The sequence below is a fragment of the Meleagris gallopavo genome, chromosome 1 (assembly GCF_905368555.1).
Source record: "Meleagris gallopavo chromosome 1, MGAL_WU_HG_1.1, whole genome shotgun sequence".
Classification (NCBI taxonomy): Eukaryota; Metazoa; Chordata; class Aves; order Galliformes; family Phasianidae; genus Meleagris; species Meleagris gallopavo.
In genome coordinates, this window is record NC_139404.1 from 111,488,377 (window position 1) to 111,515,526 (window position 27,150).

At 46.9% G+C, this 27,150-nt stretch overlaps 2 protein-coding genes and 2 long non-coding RNA genes across 5 annotated transcripts in view; 3 read left to right on the forward strand and 1 right to left on the reverse strand.

Annotated features, from left to right (window-relative positions):
- PRRG1 (proline rich and Gla domain 1) overlaps positions 1 to 3,069 on the reverse strand; it is a 29,369-nt gene extending 26,300 nt beyond the window's left edge. Inside the window, exons 1-2 of one of the 2 annotated variants that reach the window (XM_085210096.1) lie at positions 2,912 to 3,033; positions 2,404 to 2,492 (exon numbers count right to left, since the gene is read on the reverse strand). Coding sequence is in view for 1 of the 2 variants with exons in the window: in XM_085210089.1 (XP_085066215.1) it covers positions 2,912 to 3,033 (122 nt within the window). In the remaining variant the exon portion in view is untranslated. Of the gene's footprint in view, positions 1 to 2,403; positions 2,493 to 2,911 lie in introns of both variants that reach the window. The other variant, XM_085210089.1, reaches the window with a different exon arrangement.
- Positions 3,070 to 14,380: 11,311 nt separating this feature from the next.
- Positions 14,381 to 15,281, forward strand: LOC146545569 (maestro heat-like repeat-containing protein family member 2A). The gene is made up of 3 exons (XM_085223172.1): positions 14,381 to 14,560; positions 14,719 to 14,841; positions 14,980 to 15,281. Exons 1-3 carry the CDS (start codon positions 14,381 to 14,383, stop codon positions 15,166 to 15,168), a joined length of 492 nt encoding a protein of 163 aa, XP_085079298.1. The 3' UTR covers positions 15,169 to 15,281.
- Positions 15,282 to 21,334: 6,053 nt separating this feature from the next.
- On the forward strand, positions 21,335 to 22,053 carry LOC146545570 (uncharacterized). Its single transcript, XR_014879869.1, has 3 exons — positions 21,335 to 21,415; positions 21,707 to 21,842; positions 21,959 to 22,053. It is a non-coding gene; the product is annotated as an uncharacterized LOC146545570 (long non-coding RNA).
- Positions 22,054 to 22,432: 379 nt separating this feature from the next.
- LOC104916658 (uncharacterized) lies at positions 22,433 to 23,135 on the forward strand. The gene is made up of 3 exons (XR_014879868.1): positions 22,433 to 22,533; positions 22,712 to 22,835; positions 23,026 to 23,135. It is a non-coding gene; the product is annotated as an uncharacterized LOC104916658 (long non-coding RNA).
- Positions 23,136 to 27,150: the final 4,015 nt, after the last annotated feature.

Below are 27,150 nucleotides of genomic sequence, written 5' to 3' on the forward strand. Positions count from 1 at the left end.
TTGTCAGATTAGATTTCCAAAGGTCAAAGAGTTACCGACATCTAAACTTGAATAAAAATAGCTTCCAGGAGAACAGATATTAGACATTAGGTCATTTAGTCCACTCCCTTGCCAGCGCTGCATTGTTTTCTACTGCACACTGCAAGTACTTTTGTTTATAATGTGAGAGAGGAAGCGAGGGATGCAGGGAGGGGTGGGGAAGAATGACTGTCTTTGGAGGCTGGAGCGAAAGAAACACTACAGAAATGCAAGCCAGAGAAAGGTAGCACCCTGGAAACACAGCTGGTAGAAAATCAAGAAGAGAGAGGAAGGTGGCATGAAAAGCAGCAGAGAAATTCAGAATCGAATTGACTGTGCAGAGAATAAATTTCTCATCCATAGGAACCTGGAAAAAGTGGGAACATACAAAGCAAATGAGATTTACAGGATTTCTGTATGAGAGGAGTAAACGACTTATTATTTTTTCCAGTACACTTGGAGTAAGTGGTACCAGCTGCATGTTGTGGTGCTCCCTCACCCACCCAACTGGTTCCAAGAGCTGCTGGGTAAGGAAAATGATGCAGGGTCAGACGCAGGTCAGACTTATTTTTCCCAAGTATTATTAATTTTGTGATCTACCTCATCATGTGCATAGAAAATGGTTACGCTCTTACAAGGGAAGGAGACTACAGAGATAGACAGGACAACAAGAGGTAAAAGATGACAGGAAAAAGGGTCTGCTTAAAACAGCACAGAAAACACAAACGTTTCCTAACGGTATGGCCTAAAACAAGCTAACGCTGAAGCACATTCTGTCTGTGCTTTTGCCTCAAAGTTCCTTCGTGACTCTACAAAGTAACATTAAAATGCTGTTTAAGTGTGGGCACTGACTAAATGCATTTTATTTTAGGGGTACTTTTCCAAAATCTGTGAGCTTGATTTGCAAAAGCAGTATAGGTTTAGATGAGCAATTCTATTTCTTGAAAACTCTGCCCTTTCACACTTTGAGTATAACATGTTTATTGCACAAAAAATTCCTGTTATGTCACTGTGTCCTAAACTCAACACCTTACATGTTATTAATAAGATGCAGTGCTTTGCTGTTTGAGCTAACACAGAATCTTGTAGCATTACTTGGCTGCAAATCCCTGGATGAACTTGTGTGAGAAAGATAATCCATGTTTTGTCTGGGGATTTCTTGATGTTTGCTAATTCCAAGGAAACAGAGGTGCTCAGGAATCCCAGGCTCTCTTAACCTGCTCTGGAAAACAGGCTTTCCTTATCTAGAAGTGGCTAGAGATGGCTGAACAGATAAGTAAAAAGTCTCACTTCCGCAGTTGTGTACAGCATTTCTACACAGAAACCTTTCATCCCCTCTTTCCTGGCTTCTAATCTCATTGACCTGGCAAGCAGCAAGAACTGCTCTCACAAACTCACTCTTCCTGGATATCTATGGCTGCCAGCTGCCTCACAGAGCTGACCTCCTCCACAACCACTTTATTCAGTTCTACAGAGGGCCCAAAATTGCACAACTGCCATGCTGGCCATCCCTTTGAATGGGGCTGTGTGTGTTGCCTGTGTCTTTGTATACATACATACATATATATGTGTATGTGTATATGTATGTATATATATATATATATATACACACACACACATATATACACACATATATACATACATATACATACATATACACAAATATTTTTACATACACATTTTTTTATAGAGAAATAAGTAAACCCCTTGCACACGTTAAGCTGTCACAAGCATTCCTGAGGTAGAGAACCAGAATGAAGCAATAATGAGGTTAATCAGAAGCGTGAGAGGTTAGCCTGAGCCTGTAGCTAATACTCCATGAATTGCTGTATGAACAATGCTGCCAACATGGCAAGAAGATGGGAAATCAGGGGAAATCAGAAGCAATGGTGTCCAAAACAACTCTAAGGCAACGATTTTAATTTAGAATTCCAATACCTGTGTAACTGTCCCTCTCCTCAGACTCACAGTACCATAGTTGTCAGAAGGGACCTCTGGAGCTCATCTAGTCCAACCCTCTGCTAAAGCAGGCTCCCTACAATAGGCCACACAGGAAAGCACCCATGTGGGTTTTGAATATCTCCAGAGAAGGAGCCTCCAACACATCTCTGGGCAGCCTGTTCCAGTGCCCACACCAGCCTGTCACCAGCACAGTAAGCAACTTCTTTCTCATGTCTGTATGGCACTTCCTGTGCTCCAGTCTGTGCTCGTTGTCCCTTGTCCCGTTGCTGCACACAACTAAACAGAGCCTGGCTCCATCCACATGATACCCACCCTCCAGGTATTCCTCAGCGTTATTAAGACTCATCCATAACGAAGAGGTAATGCAAAGCACGAGCTTCTCAAGCACCTCATTCTTCCTGAAGCCTTCATCCCCTTACCTACCGGCTCCGTTCCTTTCGGTTTTGCTCCCACCGTAGCCAACCCCAGTCGCAGCTGGGACAATGCTGAGGCTCTCTGCCCCCTCCCGCTCCCTGTTAAGAAGAACGAGACGCTCTTTTGGCAGCGTTAGGCTCAGCAGAGCTCCACCAGATTCCCGGTGGAGTGGCCTCCCAGCCCCCACTGCTTCTCACCCAGCACTGACCGAGTCTTTCGGCGGCTGCTAGAAGTGAAAAAAGTTTACAGAAGGATAGAGCTCCTTGTTGTGCTGCTGCTTCTCCCCACTAGACAGAACTTGGCAGTGCCGGGAAGGACAGACTCCCTTCCCAGCGCCGACGGCAGCCCCACGGCCCGCAACTGCAGGGGAAAGGAGCGCTGCCGTCGGACCGCCACGCGTTCCGACACCAAGCCCGGCACCCTCTGCAGTCACACCGACACCCATTACTCCCCCAACCCGCGGCCGCCATCTCCCCTGCCGTGCCTCCCGACCCCCGCGGCGCTGCCCCTGACTCACCGCTGCCGCCCGCCCGGCGGTCGCTGTGCGAGTAGCCGAGCTCCGCCGGCCCCGCACCGCCGCCGACCCGCACGCCGCTCCGCAACTCCCCGAGGCTCAGAGGTGCCGGAGCTACCGCGCATGCGCCACGGGACAACCCGTCCCGGGCAGAAGGGGGCGGGGCGTGCCCGGGAGAACCGCGCCCACAGGGCTTGGCGCGAGGAGTAACGGCTGTAGGGTAGCTTGCGGCTCTTCGTGGATCTGGCTTCGTCTGCGGTGTCTCGCCCGCCTGGCAAAAAGCGTTTCACGGGCTGGAACCCTAAAATCCTCATGTTCCACCCTGAAAATGAATCATAGAATCATAGAATGGTTTGGGTTGGAAGGGACCTTTGAGATCATTTAGTTCCAACCCCCTGCTATGCAGTGATACTTCTCACTAGACTAGGTTGCTCAAAGCCCCATCCAGCCTGGCCTTGGGTGCTTCCAGGGAGGGGGCTTCCACAGGGATGAAGAAGGATGGTTCTGTTTCTGGCCTCACTCCCAAAGCTAGGATCACGGTGGTGGTGTTTGGTAGTGCCTTCATTTTCACCTCAGTGATTTACAGTGATGTGTATACAGAAAGAGGATAAAGCTGCTCAGAATATTCACGTTGGATTAATGCCTGCCATTTGACTGGAACCACACTGCCATCAGAGCAGAGGCATGGTTATCAGTGCTTTAGAAACAACTTGCAAAAATGGCAGCTGGGCTGGTTAGGAGGGAGGCTGGGGTCTAAAAGTCAGTGTTCCCCTGAATGGCTCTTGAGACAGGACATTGAGATCACCAGGATTTAAACAGAAGGACTTTCACAGAATCATAGGATTCTTAGAGTTGGAAGGGACATCTTAAGGCTATCTAGCCCGAGTATCCTGCAATGAACAGGGATACCACAGCTAGATCAGGGCCTGATCCAACCTCACCTTGAAAGTCTCAAGGGATGGGGCATCAACCACATCACTAAGCCACCTGTTCCAGTGCCTCACCACTCTCAGTGTAGAAGATTTTTTCCTTATCTCTAACCTAAATCTACCCTCTTGAGCTTGAAACCATTTCCCCTTGTTCTGTTACCACAGACCCTTACTAAAGACCCTTCTTTCCTGTAGCTCCCCCTTAAGATAGTGAAAGGCCAATATCAGGTCACTTCAGAGCCTTCTCTTCTCCAGGCTGAACAGCACCAGCTCTCCCAGCTTGTCCTTGTAGGAGAGGTGTTCCATTTCTTGGGGCCATTTTTTGTGGCCCTTCTCTGGATGCACTCCAACAGGTCTAAGGACTTTGAACTTCTCAGAAATTCAAATTCTTTGATACCATCAGATGCAAAACACCTTGGGTATTTGATAGTTGGCAAAGATCCTGGCAACAAATGGCCATTGGTGGATCCTGTATGTTTCATGCCTAGCTGAGTCTGTCAGGTCTGTCAGACCTGAATCTTTAGAACTCTCAGCCACTAACAATTCACCCTCCTCCAAACCAAGAGCAATTGCAACAGTGAGACAAACACTATTGTTGCATATGTTGTCAGTGCTTGTGCTATGATGATGTTGATAATGAATTGTGCTATGAAGAAGAAATTCAGAGAAACCTATATTTAGAACAAAAGGTACATTTTAAATTGTGGAACTGTAATTTATTTTGCCATTTATTTATTTTCCATTTCAAGTTTACCTTCTGGTGTAAATCATCAGAATATCTATATTGAATTATAGATGCATAATTCACAAACGTAATGATTTATTTATATTCAGAAATGAAACTGTATGGTGTAATTCATTCAGCAGCACAACAAGGAGCTCTATCCAATTAGGTTGAAACAATAGCAATAAAAGGACAATTCATGACTCAGCTGCAACTTTAAAAATATTTTACTAAATAAATGATGAGAAAGATACAAATTTTAGAAACTATTTCCATCTTAGATTAGAATATTCTTCAGAATGACAAATGGCCTCAACTTTATAGGAAAACAATACCAATTAAAATTTCCACGGTGTGAACAAAAAGTAGTGGCAAACTCCTAGGTTGCCTGAGCATAAGATGCCTTCCTCAGGATGCTTGCATCTGATCTTTTGCATTTTCTTGTAGGCAGCTAGGACAAAAAGGTGTCCAAAAGGGCTGAATTTCTCTTACTATCTGCCACAGCCTAGCAGGCACAAACTGCTTTAACATCTGAAGCTCACACATGTATGGATGACTCACAGAACTTTGATTTGACTTCTAATCCTAATGCTGCTAAGGTTGGCACATCTTCAACATTTTCTTCAGTGTCTTGACGCCTAATTCTAATGCTTTGATCTCTGATGATGAAATCCTCTGTAGGATTCTCTATTATTCTCATGAACAAAGATATCAGTTTGGTTTCTTCCAAATAGCTTGGTGCAAATGGTAGATAAAGTAGCGGACTCCCCAGGATGTAGCTCTTTCACAGGAAAAAAGAAATGTGAAATCTGATTCACAAACTCTAGTACAGTGAAAGGGTCAACTTTAACAATTGTTAAATTCATTTTTAAGGAATGAAGGAATTTCCCAACCAGACACAAACTACGTGGATGCCTGGAATTCATCACTTACCCTGCAGTTTGACTGGACAACAGAGACAGGGCAAATCATGGTAGGCTAACTTTCAAACAGTCACACATTTTCATCTACCTTTCTTTGGAAGGCGGGTAATTTTTCTGTAGTAATTTATAAATACTTGCCACAAATTGTTTGAATATGTAGTATTGGACCATACATTTTTAATTTAATAGCAGTTGATTCAGAAATAACTAGAAAAGTCTATAGACAAAAAATTCCTTATGAGGATTAAGAGACAATATTTATCTTAATAATTATGTCATGCTTTCTTTCTTGATTTTAGATGCATTGCATAGTTTATTTGTGAAGGCTCAAAGCCAGAATCTCCTGAGGACAATGAAAAACTTAAAAAAGACTCTTTGATCAGAGTACAAGAAATGTCACAGTTAGATTGGAAGAGAATAAATTCTTGTTGAGTCCCTGAGTAGAACGCATTGCACAACCTTAGAGTTATTGTAGACTTTTTCTTCATTTTTTAAGGATATAGTTTAATAATTAGCTGGGAAAGGTATCTCAGTTCCAAGGTGGAATCTCTAGACAGAAAGAGACGCATTAGTGGAGGTAGTAGATCTACTGTCCAGGTACCTTAGGAGGATTTGAAGACAAATTCAAATCTCTGCTCATCTATTTTTTGTATATGTGATGGATAAAAAGTTAAGTCCCACTTTTTGGAAATATTCCTGCTTGTATAAACAGTTAGGTACTCACTGGAATAGCAGCAGGCACCCATCTGCTGACTGAAGTTCTTAACTCCTTGTTAAGCTAAGTGACACTCAGTTTTCATGAAAAGTTTTTAAACCTTTTGTAGAATAGAAGTACTTTTAACATTTTATATCACATCTACTTTCACCTCTAGCAGTAAATAGTCATCTGTTTTTCTGAAGGATGTCATAGACAAGTATGCAATTAATTGTCAGCCCTTCAGGAATTCTGTTCCTGCATCCTGAAGAAAAGAGGTATTAAAATGAGAACCTTTCTGGAATGAAACAATTGTCATATATTCTGCAGCCCGAGAGCAGGACAAATTGTGAGTAAAACAAGGATTCCAGCTTGATAAGATCTAAAATCTCGATTAAAAACTCATGGCTTAAAAAAATAGAAGGAAGCGGAGCTGTGGGTTGCACAGTAACCATGGCACTGTATTGTTTTCTTGAAAGAAGCTTTCATCGATATTATAGTATTATAGTATTTATGCATGCTGTCCCTAATTTTAGGAACAGCATGCACGTCTAGAGACTTCTTTTTTTTTTTAAGTATATAGTATAAGACAAGTAAAGATATTTTTAAATACAGAACTTGAAACAAGCAAAGGGAAAAAAATAAAGTATCATTTACTACCCATTCACATGTGATTTTTGCCATGCTGTACATTATGCAACTATATTGTACCTTGCTCTAAAGCACAGATGTCCAACCTTTTGGCTTGCCTGGTTGGATGTACATACATTAGAGCATTTCCCTGTATGTCACTCTTTCACATAAACTTAACTTGTTTATTAGTGGTCTCTTTGTCATTAAACAAAGCAAACAATGGTAAACAAAGGAGGTTTCTAAAATGCTAAGTCAGACACATATCCAATGTCCTCATTAATCAACATTTTCTGCCCTATGACTTTTCTTCGTCTCCTGATAAATGGTGAATACCACACATTCTGTTGTTCTGCGCTGAAAAGGCTATTTCGATAGCAAGAAAACAACAGTCTGTCCCTCCTCCTTTTATCCCTGGGACTTGTTTTACCATCTAAATTTTGAAGCTTCTAATGGCACAAAGAAGCAATAGCTGCTTTGGGGAATTATGCAATGTTTTCCAGCATATTCAGCTATTTCTCCCTTCCAGTCATTCTGCCAGGAGCAGCACTCCTTTCAGCCATATATGGCTGGGCTAGCCTTACTTTTGAGCCCATTAAAGTTGCCTCTTCATCAGCCAAAGGAGTGGGTCTGGCAGTACTGATGAGTAATGTTCCCAAGGAGCCAAGTGTGTTGCTTTGTAATGATCCCTAACCCTGCTGGATGCCTCTGCTCCTAACTGCCTCCCCAAAGAAACACTGAGTTGCAAAATCTTCACGTCAGTCAAACTTCACTAGGAAATACCTTGCTGCATTATGTGAATTTGCATCACATTCATTACATGTACACTTGGGCTATTTCCAAGTGTGTTTGGGTATTGATTTGTAATACATTAACTCAAGTCAAATATTTTAAATTTTTTTATAATCCTTTATTATTGCAGCACAATGACATTGGAACGTTTAGTGTTCTGAATGACTGATCACTCGCATCTAAATGGCTTGTGCTTTCAGAGATTAATTTATGATTTGCTGCACTCTCTTCCCAAACACTGATAGGATTTTATGTGTCTTCTGATTGTCTTGTGAATTGTTCAGAAAGAACCCTTTTGCATCTGCGAAGGCAATAACCTGAATCACTGTAGACTGCACAAGTGTGCTGTTGATTAAAGACAAATATTATAAAGTAATTGCAAGTGTTATTGCTGTTTTATAACCTGCAGTAAGGATAGCTGACTGCGTGTGAGACCTACACTATCATTTTGTTGTGTCCATTTTAGTTTGATTTGTGGCCTCCAAATGATTTATGAACATGGCACACTTTTTTTTTTTTTTTCTGGTTCTAAGCTTTTTATCTCTCTTAATTTCTTCTGTAGTGCTAACACAAATGCAAACAGAAAGAAAAACTAAGAAGAGGAAATGTATAAAAACAAACTGAGTGCATTAGTTCTGCAGTTCTTCCTTATGCAAAAGTTACTACAGAACCCCAGTGTTGCAGGACATGAGTCTGCAAGTTATTTAAGACACTGGTAAATCTTGAAACTGAAAATGATATGCCCTTTGTGGGGCAACATAATAAGAAATTCCTGTACAGATCTGAGTAATTTTGTTTCTCACTGGAATCGAATATGAGAATATCCAAGCTAACATCCTGGCAGAAAAACAAATAGCTCGTGGAAGAATCCCATTCTTAAATGAGAGTCTAACAACTTTTAGGAAAATTCCAGTTCCCGTTATATCTGTGGAAATTAAGTGATTTTAAATTCATGCAGCTATTACTCTGCCCTATGAGTCTGGAATATATTTCTGCATGGTTAAGAAGACAGGAAGAGTAGGAAATAGATGAATGACTTTTCATTTTACAGCACCACAAAAAGCTTTTAAAAGTCCATTTGATATAAAAAATAAATAAGCATCTATGCATATCAGGGCTGTTCTAGCAATCTCAGCATCCCTGTAACATCACAGGCAACTCAGATTTCTTTTCTGCGGTTTCCAGTGTCCTCCAAAACACTTCAACAAAATGACATCCTTGCAATACATTCTTTTCTCCTAGAGTCTGTTATGCTATTTGTAATATATATTCCATACAAAATTTAATGACAAGATAAGCATACAAAAAGGGCAAGTATCCCAAATATGAGGTCCTCATAAATTCAAATGACTGGAAATTGGGTTTACTTAGCACTTTATTACTTCTTGCTGTTAGAATTCCACCAATAACGTCTTATAAGATGCAACGCCATATGCCTTCTGATTGTTACCAAGTCTAAGGAAGACTATATTTATTCTTCACAGTCCTCCAGAGCACCATCCTGTATTGTGCTATAATTCTGCTAAAGAACAGGACTTGTTAGAAGACTCCACTTCTTTTCTGGGCAGAAGTACAGGCTTCTTGGGATAAGTTTTTGATGAATGTGTTGCTGTTCAGAGGGACTTCGGTAGAACGAAGGGATGGCCAACACAGTTTTGATAGAGTTGAACAAAGTCCTGGCCCTGAGAAGGGCATCTTGGCAGAAAAGAACCTGGGAGTCCCGGTTGAACATCAAGCTGATCATGAACCAGGCAAATCCTGGTGGCAAAAGAGACCAACAGCATCCTGAGCTGCATTAGGCAGAACAGATAGTTGAAGGAAGTGATCCTTCCCTTCAACTCAACGCTGGTGAGACACGTGGAGTGCTGGGTCCAGCTCTGTTCTCCCCACTACAAGGAAGACATGAGCTTACTGGACTGTCTAGTGAAGGGCCACTAAGATGACTGAGGAACTGAAGCCTCTGTCATCCGGGGAGAGGCTGAGAGAGCTGCAATAGTGCAGCCTGGAGAAGGAAATGCTCAGAGAAGTCTTATCCAATGTATAAATATCCGATGAAGTATTTATTCTTCAGAAGACAAAACTGGGCTCTGAGCATCATGCTCTTAGCAGCAATTTGGGCCAGAGGATCTCCAGAGGTGCCTTGATTTCTCAGCTTCTCTGTGAGTCTTTTTCTAGATCAGTTCCTTGCAAGTGAGAGTTTTGCAGATGTTAGGATTATGGCAGTGCATCTGAAAATAGGTCTGAGACAGGTCTTGTGTTTGTACCAAAACCATAAAGATTATGAGCAACTACAAGTGTATGTAGAAGAGACCTAGCTGCAAAACAAGTGTGTAGGCATAAGGATTAAGGAGCCAGAACTGTGGGAGGCAGCAGGGCAGGGGGCTTGCCCCAGAAGCCCCATTGCTCCTCTCCCAGTGGCAGCAAGCAGAGCTGGACCAAAGCCAGTCAGTGATCTGCCATGGACCTGTCACCCCCAGGCCAGGGCTATGTCAGCTCCATGGCAAAGGTGGGGCCCGGGACCCTGGCAGGTCAGAGTGAGGCATGGCCAAGATTGGGTCCTGGGGTGTCTCTCAGCCTTTCTTCTAGTTCAGCGCAGAGGCCACTGCTGAGGCTTCCTGGCTGCGTCCCTTAACACACCACGGTTTTCCTACCAGCAGATCCTGGCCAGTAGCACCATCAGCTCAGAGCTGGTGCCCGCTCCCTGGGCAGGACCTGCTGGGCCCTGGGCACTCCAGTCCCAGACATCTAAAGTTGTGTCCATGCTGGACTTCAGGTTAAATTAGTAATTGTTTTACAGCATCTATGACTAATCTAACTGAGTGGTTAGAAAGGAGCACTGAAAGAAATTTTAATGTCAGAAAACATGTGACTGTTACTGTTGGTAAAGAAATCAAGCAAAGGCCCCCCCAGTGAGGTGCTAACTCCTGCTATAAATGAGTAAACATGTGAGTAAGAGGCTTTCAGTTCACTGCACCCAAGCCTGCATGAAATCACGTTTCAGCTTCTGTATCAGCATCAGCAATGTAATCATTTGCTTTGGCTCTGAGGCTTATCCTTCTTAGTGTTATAAAGAGCTAGTGAGTTACATGTATTCATTCACAGATTATTTTGAAATGCTTAGCTATTGTTTTTGGATAACTGAGGAAACTGAAGAATGACACAGGAGGACAATTCCTGTTTGGGTAATGCTACCTTGTTTCTACATAGCTAACAGTCAAATTAGCAAATCATTGATTTGTAGTCAGGAGCAGAAGGGAAAGCAGATTTAATATTAAAGGTTTTTTGTAGTTTTTTTTTTTTTTTTTTGTAACTGTACACTCTTCATCACATTGCATTGATTTGCTAATATCCATCCCTGAGAAAGATCTTTTTAAATATATCTCATGATCCTACTGGAGATGTAGCCAATGGAGGGAGCTATAAGATACACTGAAAAGCATTCCATTGTTTGCATCTCCATGACTGACAGGAGAGTAGGAGAGTAGTAAGGCTATTCTGCATTAAAAAAAAGTTGCTTTTCACATAGATATCTTGTTCTTTTGGCAGCATAAATGCCAAACAAATGTTGCTTTCTTAAAAATAAGCAAGGAAAAAAACCCCAAAACCCAAATCGAATGACACCAAACAACCAAAAAACATGAAGCAATGCCTCCTTTTATGAAAAATGGGAGTTATGTATAATGTCAAAAAGATAAAACAGCACATTACCTGAGTGTGATCTTTCCCTAAACGTTTCCAGATGCTTCAGTTTTTCTGCTAAGAAAACGCGAATCTGATGGCTCACACTGAAAATAATTATTATTCAAATATTTCCTTTTAATAGCTTATTTTTTTTTTCCTTATTTCTAATTCTTTTCACCTATCATCACCTACTTATGGCAAGAGATGTATTTCTATTGCTTGGAAGAGTCTAGAGGATCCTTATTGCTTTATCTTCTTTGCCTTTGGTGTATTGAAGTCTCTGGGCTGCAAGAATCTCTCCATTTAAATCTTACCAGCACTCTGCTTTATTAAATGGAATTCTGAACCAGATCTGATTAGTGAAACTAAATTCTCAGTGTCTTGTCTGTGAAGAGCTTTTGTACCAAATAAATGCTGCAGAATGAGGGTGTCAGGTATCTCTGGAAGGCAACCTCATCAATCTTTAACGTCATTGCATCTTTCAGTGAGGTGATAAGAGAAGTGTGGGGAGAAAAATGGCCATGGAGATACATGATAGAGCCATGTAATATTGCATGTCCTTAATTAGCTATTGCCATGTACGATGCTGATGAATTAGATAGCCAGTGAATTTTATCAACTGCTCCTGTGAGCAGCATGTTGTACTCTGTAGCAGAGGCTTTCTGCTTTTGGGACCCTCCTGCCCAGAAACAGACTTTGTGATCTTAGATTATTTTCATCTGCAGACTTCAAAACAGACAGCTGGGCTTTCCCAGCCCTTTACTGTTACATGCAGTATCCTTGGTGCAAATCTGGTGGTTTAATGTAACACTTTTTTGTTGCAGTGCCAAATGAAACAAATTTTCATAAACATTCACAGTCAGTTTTGTGAAAGAACATTTTATTTTGCCTGCCAGCCCTCTGGTAGTATATATTACTGGCAACTGTTACATTTCGCTTGGGAAGTTGCCCTTTCAAACTTAGGGCCAGCAAAATGTCAGACTTCTCCAACGAAGAGGGAAGCAGTGTCATGCACTTAAAACATGTTAGAAAAAGTATTTGATCCTAAATATTTGGAAAAAAAAAATAAAAACAAAAACCCACAACATTTTTACTACATAAAGGAAAAAATTCACAAATTATATATTGCTGTACAATCAGATACTGTATCTGAATTTGGAAGCTAAGGAAACAAGAAGTGTTTTTCTTCCTGTTACTTGTGATTTTACCAAATTCACTCTATAGAATCACTGAGTCATAGAATCATAGAATTGCTCAGGTTGGAAAAGATCATCGAGTCCAACCACAACCTAACCATACTACCCTAACTCTAACTCCGCTAAATCACGTCCCTGAGCACCACATCCAAATGGTTCTTAAACACACCCAGGGATGGTGACTCAACCACCTCCCTGGGGAGCCTATTTCTGTGCTTAATAACCATTTATGTGAAGAAGTTTTTCCTGATATCCAACCCTGGCACAACTTGAGGCCATTTCCCCTCGTCCTGTCACCTGTCAAAATGAAGATCGTATTTGATGCTATTGCATGTTTTTTTCCTAACACTCCGAATATGGTTATGAAATCAGATTTTATATTTTGCATAATCAATAGTCTCCACCAGCTTTCATTTTTAGAATTTTATAATAAGTCTCAATGAAGAGAAGTAAACAGACATTTGAATGTTTCCATAGTTGCAGTTTTATTGCACTGTATCTTATTTGTTAGCAGTAATGCAATACATAAGGACAAATTCCAATTTGACTGGAAAAATGAATGTTTTGTATTGCTTTCTGAAGTGGTATATATAGAATCTCAATTAAACAGACACTGTAAAGATAAATTTCATTCCATGATTTCGTATAATATAGTTCCTGTTACTGTTATGTGTTATTGCTTTCCTTTAACTAGTCATACATATACTGATTATTAAATGCAAGATGGAAAACACATAAATAGCTAGTGATTTTTTTGCAACTGAATAGTGATCTAAAATAACTACATTTGTTTCTGAGTTGGATTCTTGCCAAATATGAGATATTCCTGAGAGCATTTATTTTATATGTTTAAGATAATATAAAACATATTGGAATTCATTTGAGAACTATCTTTATAAATTCATACCACAGCTGCATTTGCCTAATGATTTCAGTTTGAGTCACACAAACCATGACTTTTGAAAAATAACTTACTTAAAGGTTGAGACTGATATCAATTTAATATTCATATTATTCAGGAAAATAAAGGTGTTTGTGTTACAGGGGACTTCTGAAGTTATTGTAATGGAAGATATGAAAAAATATTTTCCATTATTCATCCTAGATTCACTTTGTGCCACACAATGAATATAAACAAACTGATCTGTTTACCCTAAGCTGCCTTTAGCCTTTACATGAACAGATACCAACACGGACAGTTATTTTTAATAGAATTTACATTTATGCATTACAAAACTGCTATTATTTTCTATTCTTCATGTATGTATTTTTTCTAAAAATGTTTAGAAATGAAACTAAGGCACAGAATTGATCTCAAAGTGCTCATAGAAATGTGTAAAGGCACTTGGAAAAACACTTATCAAATAATACCAAAAGAAAAGTTCTTTCTGACTTTGAGACTTAAATCTAGAGGGTAGTTGCATGGACACATACTCTATGATCATCACAGAATCAATCACAGGACCCAGCCCAGGGCACGTCATTCTTTGTGAGGTGTCACTCCTTGCTGTGATGTCACAGTTGTTGCTTTCACCCCTGTGGCAGCGGTGGGAGCGGTGGCTCAGTCCGCTTGTGGGACGCGCAGGAAGTGAACCCAGAGAGATTCGTTGTGTCTATCTGGAAACATCCTGCTGTGATGGAGCGGCTGAGAGCCCTTCGAGGTGAGGTCCCTCCACCTCTCTGGACACCGTGACGCTGCCTGAGCACGTGTGTGCCACCAGTGTCTCTTTAGGATGTGCCAGCAGCACTGCTCTTGCTCTGCTGAGTGCAGCCTCCCACCATGGTTTCCCCAATACCCCAGCAAGGGGAAGGCTCTCTCCCCTCTCCGCGCTGACCACACATGTGCCAGGGCAGCCCACCACCACTGTGGGGCTGGAGGAGCGTTCCTCCCAGAGCCGGCCGGATGCTCGGCCCTGGCTCCAAGCAACACCAGCGACAGCTGCTCTGCTCTTTCCTTCCAGGTCTCTTTGCCTGTGTGGGCTGCGTGCCCAGACGTACACGTCGCAGGGAGAGCGGCAGGGTGGAAAGCCCTGTCCCCGTCTGTGCCGTGAATTTACTGCTGCAGCGCCTGCAAGACCAGGAGGTGAGCTGGGGACGTCCAACCACTGATCCTTGCCCTGGCCCAGTGCCACGGTCCCGTGGGTGCCAGGCCCCGGCAGCACATCAGCATAGTGATGGGTGGCAGCGGGCGGCTCCCCGGGAACAAGGGCAAAGCAAAACGTGACCTATCCCTGTCCCCAGGGTGACCGAGCGCAGGCGTACTGTGAGCTGGAGCACGTCCTGAGGGAAGATGACAGCCGCCCGCCATGCGGAGTGGTGAACCGGCTGCTGGCAGAGGTGTCCCAGGACCTGACAGCAGCCCAGGTGAGGGTCACTCCCGAAGGCAAAGGGAGCCGCCTGCCCGCACTGGTGTTCTGCTGGCGTACAGTGCTGGCTTAGCCCTTCCAAGGGAAGGCCTCGGGCAGTCTCCTGTGCCGTGTGTCACCAGTGAATCTTTTTCAGGGCGTGATGGACAGCGTGAGGACGGCTGCCAGCAATGTCCTGGTGGCTCTGGCTCGGACACACTTCAGCTTGGTGATGGCCGAGCTCCAGGGCCACCTGAAGGCCACACGGGAGATGTCCAAGGAGTTTGTGCTTGTCACCCTGAGCAAACTCTTCAGCACCTATGGTAGAGTGCCCTCAACCTCCTGATACCAATGACAACTGGGCAAAAGGGTCTCTCCCCTTGCGCATGATCTGCGTAGAGCTGGGGGGTGCAGGGCTTCAGCCTCTCCTCCCTCACTGCTGAGGCTCTGACCGTGCCCCTCTCCTTTCTTTCTGCAGCTCCACAGTGCATCTCCTTTGTGTGGCTGACGCTGGCTGGCCTGCGCAGTGTGGTGGGCCAGGTGAGGAGCGGCCAGACCCTGCGCATTGCTTGTGCTGGTGAGTGCCGGCCTCAGAGCAGGGGGGCTCAGGACAGCCCTTGCACCTCACCCTGCTGCAGACTCTCACAGGCTCCCTTTTCTCTTGTTTTGTTTTCTTGTGTTATTTCTTTTTAATAATTAATTACTCTTTTTTTCTTTTTCATTTCGTTTTGTTATTTTCAGTTGTGAAACAATGGATGGATGGCGTCAAGATCCACTTGTCCTCCAGAAAGCAGTGCCCCTGGCCTGCCACAGAGAAAGAACAAATCTATGAGAATCTTCATGAGCTCTTCTTCTTTGTGGTGAGCAACTGGCAGGACTGCAAGGAGGAAGAGGTGAGCACTGCTGCATTCCCAGCCCAGGATGGCAGCTGGGGCATCCATGACGGCAGCTCTGTCTGTGCCCAGCGGACTGAGAGCAGAGGGGTGACAAGAGGGTGTGGGCTGGCTCTGCAAAGGGCTCCAAACTGGCTCTGTGCTTGGGGCTGGATCTCCCTGCCAGGGAACAGCCTCAAGTCACAGAATTGTGGCAGGGAGAGCCGGAGATAAGGCTGTGGGGAAAACCTGCCTGCCCAGGGAGAGTGAGCCCATCTCCTGCTGGGCACGGGGGAATGGGAAAAGGGAAGGGAAAGAGAAAGCCCTCTCTGTAGGAAGGGCAGACCTTCAGTGTTTGATGCCGGGCCTCTGCCATCCCTCTCCAGGACAAACAGGCCATCTCTGGGGCTGTGGCTGCCATGATGACTGTCCTCCTGCAAGAGGAGCTGCCCCGAGAGCACGTCTGGGAGCACCTCCTCTGGCTCGTGCACCCGTGTCAGGAGATCCAAGACACCTGCAGGGTGGCCAAGGTGAGATGTTATGCAGGGCTTGGTGTGGATGTGTGGCCCATGAAAGTGCAATGAGAGGTCAGTGGGATGCAGGGAGGAGGTGGGCAGCCCTTGGAGAAAGAAGGAATAGGTGTTCTGAGGCTTCCTGAGCTCTTCAATCAAGGAAGGAACAACGTGGACAGGAGCCAGAAGGAAGCCAAGAGCCACTGGTGCCCATCTCCTGGGGATGGGAGGCTTCATCACCACCACCGTGGGGCTCTTGCATCTGATGGGGGAGAAGAGGGCTGTGGGTGGGAAATGCCTGCAAATGATGCCCAAACCCCAGGGCTCAGTTGAGAGCAGAGAGACTCTCTTGGTGCTGCTGGGAGGGGGAGACAAACAAGAATGCCTGTGCGGGAGCTTTTCCCAGCAGACAAACCACTGGGAATCAGTTCCTCCGCTCCCAAGTGGCTAGATGTGGCTTCAGCCCTTTCTTCCTCTGCTGGTCTCTTGCAGAGCCTTCGTATGTTCCTGGAGGCCTTAGAGGGAGTTCAATCTGTCATCCCTAAGGACAAGTTTCTGGCCATCACCAGAGCCGTGTTCTACCAGGTAAAGGGAGCCTATCCTTGTGCCCACAGCAGTTTCCCTCTTGGCTAAGCCTCAGGAGGACTGCAAAGCTCTGAGCCTCTGACTGCTGCTCAGCCTTAGCTCCTGCATGCCTGTGGCTGCTCCAGAGCCCCCCAGGATGCTGTGGGGTGGGCTGGGTTTTCTCTGCGTGTCCTCTTCCTGAGAGTGCCAAGGGAGACAGGAGCTGGCAGCACAGTGTCTTTTCCATCCTCAGTACTGATGCGATTTTCTCAAATGGACTTTGTTCCCACAGCTCTCTGACGACGCCAAACAGCACAGCGAGGCTGATAATGCAGAGCTGACCCACTGCATCCTGCTGCAGGGTAAGGAGGGGAGCTTTGGCGATGCTTGCCAGTGCCCTGGCCAAAACATCTCTCTCTAACCTCATGAATTAATTGGCACGAGTTGCTTGCTAACACAGCGCGGGATTTCCTTCCTGTAGCCCGAATCTGCCCAGAGGAAACGGTCCTGTTTCTGCAGTCACAGCTGGGCGGTGAGAGGGAGGCTGGATGCGTGGCAGCCCTGGGTCTCCTCGGTGCTCTTGCTTGCTCTGATGGTCAGTACCACAGGTTGGGATTTCAGGGATCCCTTTTGCCAACTGGGTTGTGCCTCCACTCATGCTTCTGTGCATCTCTTGCAGAGCTCGCAATGACAGAGAAGCTGCCCCAGGTTGCAGAGGCTCTGCAGTGTGTGTGCAGTGACCCCAGGACCCGGGTGAGTATGGGGAAAGGAAAACACTGTTGGGGTGGTCATGCTGCTGCCAACATGGGCAGGGCTGGGGTGACCAGGGATGTGCTGGGGCATCGACCACATGGTCACGATGGCTCCTGTGGGGAGAGCAGGCAGAGTGGAGCAGTCAGGTCCCTGTGCTGTGCATGGAAATTGCGCAGCCTGGTGCTAAGGCCTGGCCTTCACCTCAGAGGCCAAGGCTTCTCCTCTGCTTTTGTTGTCTCTGCTCATGCCCAAAAGCTTCCCTTTACCTTCTGAGCAGGAAAATCACACCCACAATTGATCTCTGGCAGGTGAGGAGGGCTGTACTGCACTTCATTGAGGATCTGCTCAGCACTAATGCCCGGAGCTGCTCAGCCTGGGATGTAATAGGGCACATCTTCAGTGAGTTCAGCCGCACCACAGGAAGAAGGGTAAGGACAGTGGGCAGCATCTTCTTCTGAAAGACCTGTGCTGCTCAGAGGCTGGCACAGAAGCACCGGCGGGGCCACACCTGAGCCTCCCGAGAGGCTCCTGAGAACTGAGAGTAACCGGTGTTTCAACAACACTGTTGTGCAGGCAGCCGGAGACCTTTCCGCCCAGGAAGCCAAGGAAGAGGGAGCAATCCAAGAGATGTGCATGGACATCCTGGGGTCACTGGATGTCTCTGAGAGAAGGATCTCCAAAGTAAGTCACACTCTGCCCTGCTGCCACTCCTTGCATTCGCACCACATGCTCCTCATCCCATTCCAACACCCCAGGTCTGTCCTCCAACGTGCTCTGAAGCACACAAGACTCAGGGAAATTCAGAGTCCATCTCTGAGTGGAAGCAGGAATGCTGACATGCTCAACTGCCTCGTTCCCTACAGCTCCTGTGGCCGCGGCTGCTGCTGTACGTGGTGCCAGCTGAGTACACCGGCATGCTTATCCCGGTCTCCCGTTGTGTCCAAGCCCTGGCTGAGAAAGGGGACCCGATGGTGCGGGACATGGAAGAACTGGATCCCCATTTCCTCAGCTCCATGTTTCAAGGTAGGAGCAGAAACTCCCCCTGTGAGCTCTGCTGAACGCAGAGGGAGCACCCAGAAGGGAGAGCGGAGGTGCGTGTGCCAGGGCACAGAGTGTCTTGGAGTCTTACTCAGCACTTCTTTCTCCTCGCAGGCCCACTGCTGACTCCCCAGACACTGCTGGCACGTCTGCTGGTAAGTAGATGCTCCAGAGCCTGGTGCCACAAGCCCCGAGGAGGAAGCAGCATGGCTGAGCGTGCCAGCACCTGCCTCACTCCTGGGGATGCCGTTCTCTTCCCTAGCTTGCAGTGTCATGGGCAAAGCTGTTGGCTGCTCCTTGCCCATCAGGACAGAGCCAAGCTGCTTTCTTCTTGGGGGAAGCCACTGCCCTTGCTGCAGAAATGACCCTATTTCTCCTTGCTCTCGCTCAGGTGGTGGCAGGGAGCCCTTTTGCAGGCAGCGAACTCCAAGCCGCTGCCTTGCTGCTCATGCAAAACCTCCACAGCAGGATCCACAGAGCTGTGGGGGCCATGTGGGCTGCTGAGATCCCCGTGCTGCTGCAGCGTCTCAAAGGTAAAGTGCTGGTGGGGAGGGAGAGGTGCAGTGGGCAAGTGCCCAGGCCAAGCCAGGTTTGCTGCAGCTTTTCTTTTGTGGCTTGATTCCAATCAAGGCTCTTTTGCTTCTTGTTGCTGTGCAGGGCAAGATGAGAGCTTCCCAGACTCTGCAGAGTGGGAGCACCATCTGCTAAAGGTACAGCATTGCGGGGAGACACAGTGCAGAGAAGTGCTTGCCTGTCCCAAAGAGCCCCGCTCCCATATGAGCCACCACGGCACAGCAACAGCCTCTCAAAAGCTGCTGTGGAGCGGCTGCACGCCTTTGCAGCGCTGCCTCTTCCTCTTTGTCCCAAGCCCAAGGGGGGTCCTAGGAGAAGAGTGGCAGGCGGCTTTAATTGAGGGAATGCTGGGGGGAGCTGGGAGAGGGGCTGTTCTTCCAGGCACCTGTCCCCAGAAGTCTGCAGTGACTTGGGAACGCAGGAAGAGGCAAAGGGCAAGGGAACATTGGTTTCTCCTGTTCTCCAACAGTTCCTGAGGGCATCGCTGGACATCGTGGAGGATGAGGCCTGGACCAAGGCCCTGAGCTGCGAGCTGAGCCGGCAGCTGAGCAGCTGTCCCAGCAGCTCTGGAGAAAAGGTGAGTTTGCCCCAGCTCTACCTAGCAGTGCAGCTGCAGGTGCCCAACTGGGGCTGGGGCTGGGGCTGGTGCTCTGCCCACATGGGCTGCTCACGCTGCTTCCACGGCCCATGACTCCCAGAGGGCCTTTCCCTGCAAACTTCCTTGGGGCTGGCAACAACTCGGCTCCACGGCTGCTCTCAGTGACTCCTAGGGAGCATGAGTCCTTCCCACCTGGCCTTCTTCCACAAAGTCAGGCTGCTACCACACCACAGCTTATTCCTTCCCTTCCCGCGCAGACTTTCCTGTACAAGGCTCTGGGGACCGTTCTGGGAGCTTGTAAGGAAGTCCTCCACATCCAAGAGAAGCTGCTGCAGCACCTGGCGGAAGCAAATGCAGAGGAGACATCTGAGGCCAAGGTGAGCTCTCCTCTCCTCCAGCTCCTGTGAGCATCCCCACTCTGACCCTGTGGCAGAGAGCTTCTCCTGGCCCTGCTCCGAGCCTTTCGATCTCCTCAGTCCTGGCCGTGCCAGTAGGTTCAGGCCTGCACCAACTGCCCCTTGTTCTTTTGTGCAGGGAATAATCTCTCTTCTCAGCCATGCTGCTGAGAGCAACTTCCACACAGTCCTGGACACACTCACCATGTTTGCGTCCAGGCTGTGCAAAGGCCAGAGTGGGAGGATTTCCAGGAGCAAGAAGGTAAAGTGTTACGGGTTTCCATCTTGGCTATTTTCTGCCTTATTTTCACAGCAGCTCCTGCCCTGGGGGCCCAGGTGCATCACAGGGCACTGGGGTCTGTTGAGCGAGTGTCTCAAGGCATTTCTCCTCACACAGATGGAGCTGAACAGCAAGAGAGCTCATGCTACACGCAGCGCTCTCATCCTCGCCCATGGCAGCTTGGCACTGCAAGCCTCCAAGGAACAGCTGCTTGCCCGCCTGGAGGGAGACATCGTGGGCAACATCCTGCTGCTGTACAGCTGCAGCTGTCGGGTGAGAGCTCAAAACGTGCCAGGGTGTCTGAGCGCCCAGCTGCAGCCCCTCCACGTGGGGGGATGCTGAGATGGGCCTTCTCTTTCCAAAGGTCCCTCGGGGAATGGTTTGTGCCCAGATGAAGATCCAAGCCTTTCCCTTAGCGTTGCCCCCACATGTCTCCCTTAGAGCCCGCAGCCCTTCCCGCAGTTCAAAGAAAGTTTTTTTCTCTCTTGGGCCTCAGGACTTGCAGAACAAACTTGCGCTGGTGCAGAGCATCACTGACTTCAGCTCTGCCTTCCATGCTGTGGGTGGCTCCGCCTGCTTTAACACCTCCTTGAAGGGCAAGCTTCTGGAGATCCTGATGGTGAGTTCCTAGAGCCAGGGCTCTCTGCAGAGGAGTTTTGGGCTGTGCCACAAGGCTCGCTTCCCTGGAGTCATGCAGGTCTCCCTCAGCCACACTCTCCAGCTGGTGCGGACCTTGGGAGCTAGCAGGCAGCGGCTGGGCGGCGGGCTAGGTCCACCAGCTGTGGAGCTGCTGCATCTTGCAGTGTCTTCATGGAAATATGAGAATGATGGGGCTGGTTTGTGGCAGTTCTGTCTGTCTATGGGTCAGGCAGAAGAACTCTGGCGTGCCCCTTTGCCCACTTTGACAATGTCTCTCTGGTACTTGCAGGGCTTGCTGAGGAAGTATTACTTGGGCACCCCTGTCTCCCCAGTGCCCCTCAAGGTGGTTCTGGCCCTGGAGCAGTTGAGGTAAGGGTGGAAGTCTCTGGGGTTGCAAGGCAGGATGGTGGTCCCCCTTTCTGGGTAGCTCCCGAAGGCCTGGAGGGGGAGGGGGTGAGGAGCCGCATCTGCAAGACAGATGACTGGGCTGCTGTACCCAGTGAAGCTGAGATTCTGGGCAGGCGTTGCTCCAGCAGCACAGGTTGGAGGTGTTGGCTTTGTGGTTGTTGATTAGGAGAATCTTGGGTGTTGTCTGAATCAGTCCAGAGAGCAGTGGTAAAGGCCCTTTCTGCTTTCTCTTCCTTTTTTTCCTCCTGTCAGCAAGTTGAAGCCCTCTTTAGGAAGCAAAGATGCTTGTGAAATGTTGGCTCTGTGCTGCAAGAACATTGTGTCACACCCTTCAGCAGAGATGATGCTGAAGATCAGGAAATCACAGCGAGCAGCACAGTTCCTGCAGGTAACCTGCTGTAACTTTCCCGGCCACCTCCGCCTCAGAACCCTACCTCAGCATACACAACCTATGCTCTGGCAGCAGCCATGATGCCACACCTCAATCCCCTCTTCTGCTTTCAGCTTCAGCAAACATCGTTGAAAGCTCTGGGCCGGCTCATGGTGGTCCTGCTTGAGACAGAGACCACCCATGGATTCTTCCAGAACATAGTCCCTGTGAGTATGTGTGGGGCAAGGGAGGAAGCATGCTGCCTGTCGATAGCAGGGACAGAGATCTGGGGACTGAGAGGATGATCGAAGGGGGAGAAATCTCCTGCTAACGGGCCAGCTCACTGAGAGCTGAGAAATGGGCAGAGAAATGTGCCTTGCAGGGAGAAAGGCCGGAGCCAGCCTCTGGCAGGCCACAGCTGAGGAGAACCTCCCGAGTTAGGAGGCAGGAGTGTCTGCAGAGAATGGGAGCAGTAGTGTCAGTGCTCAGTGAGGCGGGGGTCCGCGTGGAGCCACAGGGCAGGCTCTGAGGGAAACTGTTGGGAAAAGAGTGACAGGGAGAGGGATGGCAGGAAGGGAAAGATGTCCTCAGTGAGACAGATGTTCTGCTCCAGGTCCTGCAGAGATCAGTGACCTCAAACAACGTGTGGGAGCGAAGGAGGGCCCTGCAGACCTGCTCCCAGCTGCTGGCTACATGTGAAGAGCTTCAAGTGAGTAAAGAGCCCCACTGCATGCTCCCTGCTCCTTCCCCAGTGCCCCTGTGCTGGAAGGCGAGCTCCGCCCAGCTGTGCATGCTGTGTCACCCATTGCGTGGGGAAGGCACAGGCAGGAGAAGCTAGGGAGAGCTGGGGCTGCCTACAGCTTTGTTCCTGCCTCTCGCCACTGCAGAGAGGAGATGCCTGCGAGCACTTTGGCTCCTTGGTGGGATTGCTGGCTCCGCTGACCTGTGACCCCATGCCCACATCCCGCCAGTTGGCCGCCACCTGCCTGAGTTCCCTTCTCCGAATCCAAGGTGAGTACAGAGGGCGTGCACCAGCCCTGTGCTCTCCTCTGCAGCACTACCAGAGCCCTACAGGCTGGGCCCTGTTTACAGGGGGGAGAGGCACTGTGCACAGCTCTCTTCTTGTCCTCTGTCTCTCCGCCATGGAAAGCAGTTCAGTTTCCAGAAGCATGACTTCCCTTTTCTCCTGTACTCTTTCCAGCCAAGGCGGCCAACAGAGTCATTGAGACGGGAGACATCGGGAGCCTGTGTGAGGGGCTGAATAACTGCAGTACCATCGCTCAGCTCCAGATGTCATCCAAACTGGCAAGGGTAAGTAGACCCAAAAAGGGATGATGGAATCTCAGTGCACAGGCTTCTGCACGACCCTATGCTGCCCCCAGCCTCTCACACCATTTCCAGAATGAGCTGTCACCCTGAGACCGCTTCTCTCAGCAAGTAGTAGGAGGCTCTGAGCTATGTCTGTCCTTCAGGCGCCCCGTGCAAGGAGCTGATTCCATGACTTTTGTGTGTGTGTGCATGACCACGTGAGTTTGTGTGTGTGTGTGAGCACATGAGTTTGTGTGCATGTGTGACTGTGGCTGCTGGGAGGTAGGCTTTGCATGTAAGGAAACACCATGGATGGAGAAGCTGAGAGAAGGCTCAACCGCCTTCCGTATAAATAGCAGGGTACGGAGAGCAGGAACGCTGTGATTGCCGCCTGAATGAGCGGCAAGTTGCTGAACTAAGAACGCCCTCAAGACTGCTTTCTGTTTTGAAGAGCTGCTGCAGAGCAATGATGAGATCTCTCCTGCTTCTCTTTCCTCTGCAGATTGTGTGCAGAAACTTCCCCCAGGAGCGCACCGCTGACTTCCTGACGGCCATCAAGGAGACCTTGCGGAAAGGCAAAGGAATGCGCGTGCGTGCAGCTGGGAAGTGGATGATCACCTTCCTGCAGATGTACAGGAAGGACATCTGTTGGAACGTAAGAGACTTTCTTCCACGTGTCTTGGACTTCTTCTGGCTGTTGCACTATGCCTTGTGCCGTTTGCCTCTTGTGCTAAAGAAGCACAGACTAAGTGCAGAGCCAGGGCTTGGACAGGGTGGCTGGCATGCAGTTTAGGCTTAGGCCTTGGCAGCGTGTCAAGAGAGCAGGCACTGTTCATGTGCTGAATGTCCATGGTTAGGCACTGCAGAGTCAAGGATGCAGCAAGTCGTTCTTTCTCCTCCTCCTTTCAGGTGCTACCAATCCTCCGCATCTTGCGCAGCTGCACATCGTCCACGTTCATGCCCTTCCTATGCCAGACTGTGGCCATCCTCATCCGCTGTCACAGAGAGTTCATAATTGACAACTTCTCCCTGCTGCTTGCACCCACAGACAGGTACTGGCACTCCTGCCTTTGCTGTTGCTGCGGTCCCAGTTGTAGCTTGCCTCTGTCAGAGGGATCCTGGGAGGAAGCAGTTTTTCTTTTTTTTTCTCTCAAACTGTGTTTGAGGCAAAAATTTCTCAGTCACAACTTGTGACTCTCCTTTTTCTAGTGAGATGTGGAGGAGAGTAAGAGAGTTTTGTCTACAACGGTGGGGCTGATAGAAGAGAGAAGAAAAAGAGAAGAGAAGAGAAGATCACAGAATCACAGAAAAAAAAGAGAAAAGAAAGGAGAAGAGAAGAGAAGAGAAGAGAAGAGAAGAGAAGAGAAGAGAAGAGAAGAGAAGAGAAGAGAAGAGAAGAGAAGAGAAGAGAAGATCACAGAATCACAGAAAAAAAAAAAGAGAGAAGAGAAGCGAAGATCACAGAACCACAGAAAAAAAAAAGAAAAAGGAGAAGGGAAGAGAAGAGAAGATCACAGAATCAGAAAAAAAAAAGAAAAGAAAGGAGATCACAGAATCAGAAAAAAAAAGAGAGAAAAGAAAAGAAAGAAAAAGAGAAGAGAGGAGAAGAGAAGAGAAGAGAAGAGAAGAGAAGAGAAGAGAAGAGAAGAGAAGAGAAGAGAAGATCACAGAATCACAGAAAAAAAAAAGAGAAAGGAAAAGAAAGGAAAAGAGAAGAGAAGATCACAAAGTCACAGAAAAAAAAAAGAGAAAAGATCACGAATCACAGAAAAAAAGAGAAAAGAAAAGAAAGGAGAAGACAAGATCACAGAATCAGAAAAAAAAAGAGAAAAGAAAAGAAAGGAAAAGAGAAGAGAAGAGAAGAGAAGAGAAGAGAAGAGAAGAGAAGAGAAGAGAAGAGAAGAGAAGAGAAGAGAAGAGAAGAGAAGAGAAGAGTAGAAGAAGAGAAGATCACAATCACAAAAAAAAAAAGAGAGAAAAGAAAAGAAAGGAATAGAGAAGATCACAGAATTACAGAAAAAAAAGAGTAAAGAAAAGAAAAGAGAAGAGAAGAAGAGAAGATCACAGAGTCACAGAAAAAAAAAGAGAGAAAAGAAAAGAAAGAAAAAGAGAAGAGAGGAGAAGAGAAGAGAAGAGAAGAGAAGAGAAGAGAAGAGAAGAGAAGATCACAGAATCACAGAAAAAAAAAAAAGAGAGAAGAGAAGCGAAGATCACAGAACCACAGAAAAAAAGAGAAAAGAAAAAGGAGAAGGGAAGAGAAGAGAAGATCACAGAATCAGAAAAAAAAAAGAAAAGAAAGGAGAAGATCACAGAATCAGAAAAAAAAAGAGAGAAAAGAAAGGAAAAGAGAAGAGAATAGAAGAGAAGAGAAGAGAAAGAGAAGAGAAGAGAAGAGAAGAGAAGAGAAGAGAAGATCACAGAATCACAGAAAAAAAAAAAGAGAAAAGAAAAGAAAGGAATAGAGAAGGTCACAGAATTACAGAAAAAAAAGAGTAAAGAAAAGAGAAGAGAAAAGAAGAGAAGATCACAGAGTCACAAAAAAAAGAGAGAAAAGAAAAGAAACAAAAGAAAGAGAGAAGAGAAGAGAAGAGAAGAGAAGAGAAGAGAAGAGAAGAGAAGAGAAGAGAAGATCACAGAATCACAGAAAAAAAAAAAAGAGAAAGGAAAAGAAAGAAAAAGAGAAGATCACAAAGTCACAGAAAAAAAAAGAGAAAAGATCACGAATCACAGAAAAAAAGAGAAAAGAAAAGAAAGGAAAAGAGAAGAGAAGAGAAGAGAAGAGAAGAGAAGAGAAGAGAAGAGAAGAGAAGAGAAGAGTAGAAGAAGAGAAGATCACAATCACAAAAAAAAAAGAGAGAGGAGAGGAGAGGAGAGGAGAGCTTAATAATGTATTATTTATTTAAAAAAATTAAATGCCAGAATTCTGGCTAAGAAGAGTATGTTATTTCCATGTCTTCATTTTAATAGCCGCTGTCTGTTCTCCATGCCACTTGCTGTATCACAGAATCACCAAATGTCTGGGTATAGAAGGTACCTTGAAAGATTATCTAGTCCAATCCTCCTGCCTTAGCAGCAATGCCTTGATTAGGTCACACAGGAACACATCTAAGCAGGTTTTGAATGTCTCCAGAGAAGGAGACCCCACAATCTCTCTGGGCAGCCCATTCCAGTGTTCTGTTACCTCACCATGAAGAAGTTTTTTCTCATTTTTTTGTGGAACATCCTGTGTTCCAGTTTGCTCCCATTGCTCCTTGTCCTATTACTGGATGTCACTGAGAAGAGCCTGGCTCCATCCTCCTGATGCACACCCTTTGTATATTTACAAATGTTAATGAGGCCACTTCTCAGTCTCCTCCAAGCTAAAGAGACCCAGGTCCCTCAGCCTTTCCTCGTGAGGGAGATGCTCCAGTCCCTTCATCATCTTTGTGGCTCTGCGCTGGACTCTCTCAAGCAGTTCCCTGTCCTTGAATGGAGGGGCCCAGAACTGGACACAATACTCCAGATGTGGTCTCACCAGGACAGAGTGGAGGAGAACCTCTTTTGACCTGCAAGCCATGTCCCTTCTAGTATGCCCCAGGATGCCATTGGCCTTCTTACAGTGCTGACTCATGGTCACCTTGCTGTCCACCAGGACTCCCAGGTCCATTTCCCCTATGCTGCTTTCCAACCTATACTGGTACCTGGCACTGTTCTTGCCCAGACATAAGTCTCTACGCTTGCCCTTATTGTATTTCATTACATTTCTCCCCACCCAACCTGTTTAGGTCTCATTGGATGGCAGCACAGCCTTCTAGTGTGTCAGCCACTCCTCCCAGTTTGTGTCATCAGCAAGCTTCTAACGATGCGCTTACAGGCTGACTGGTGTGAAATTTAGGCTTAGGCCTTGGCAGCATGTCAAGGGAGCAGGCACTGCTCATGTGCTGAATGTCCGTGGTTAGGCCCTGCAGAGTCAAGGATGCAGCAAGTCGTTCTTTCTCCCCTTCTTTTAGATGCCACTGGTCTACATCCTGCACAGCTG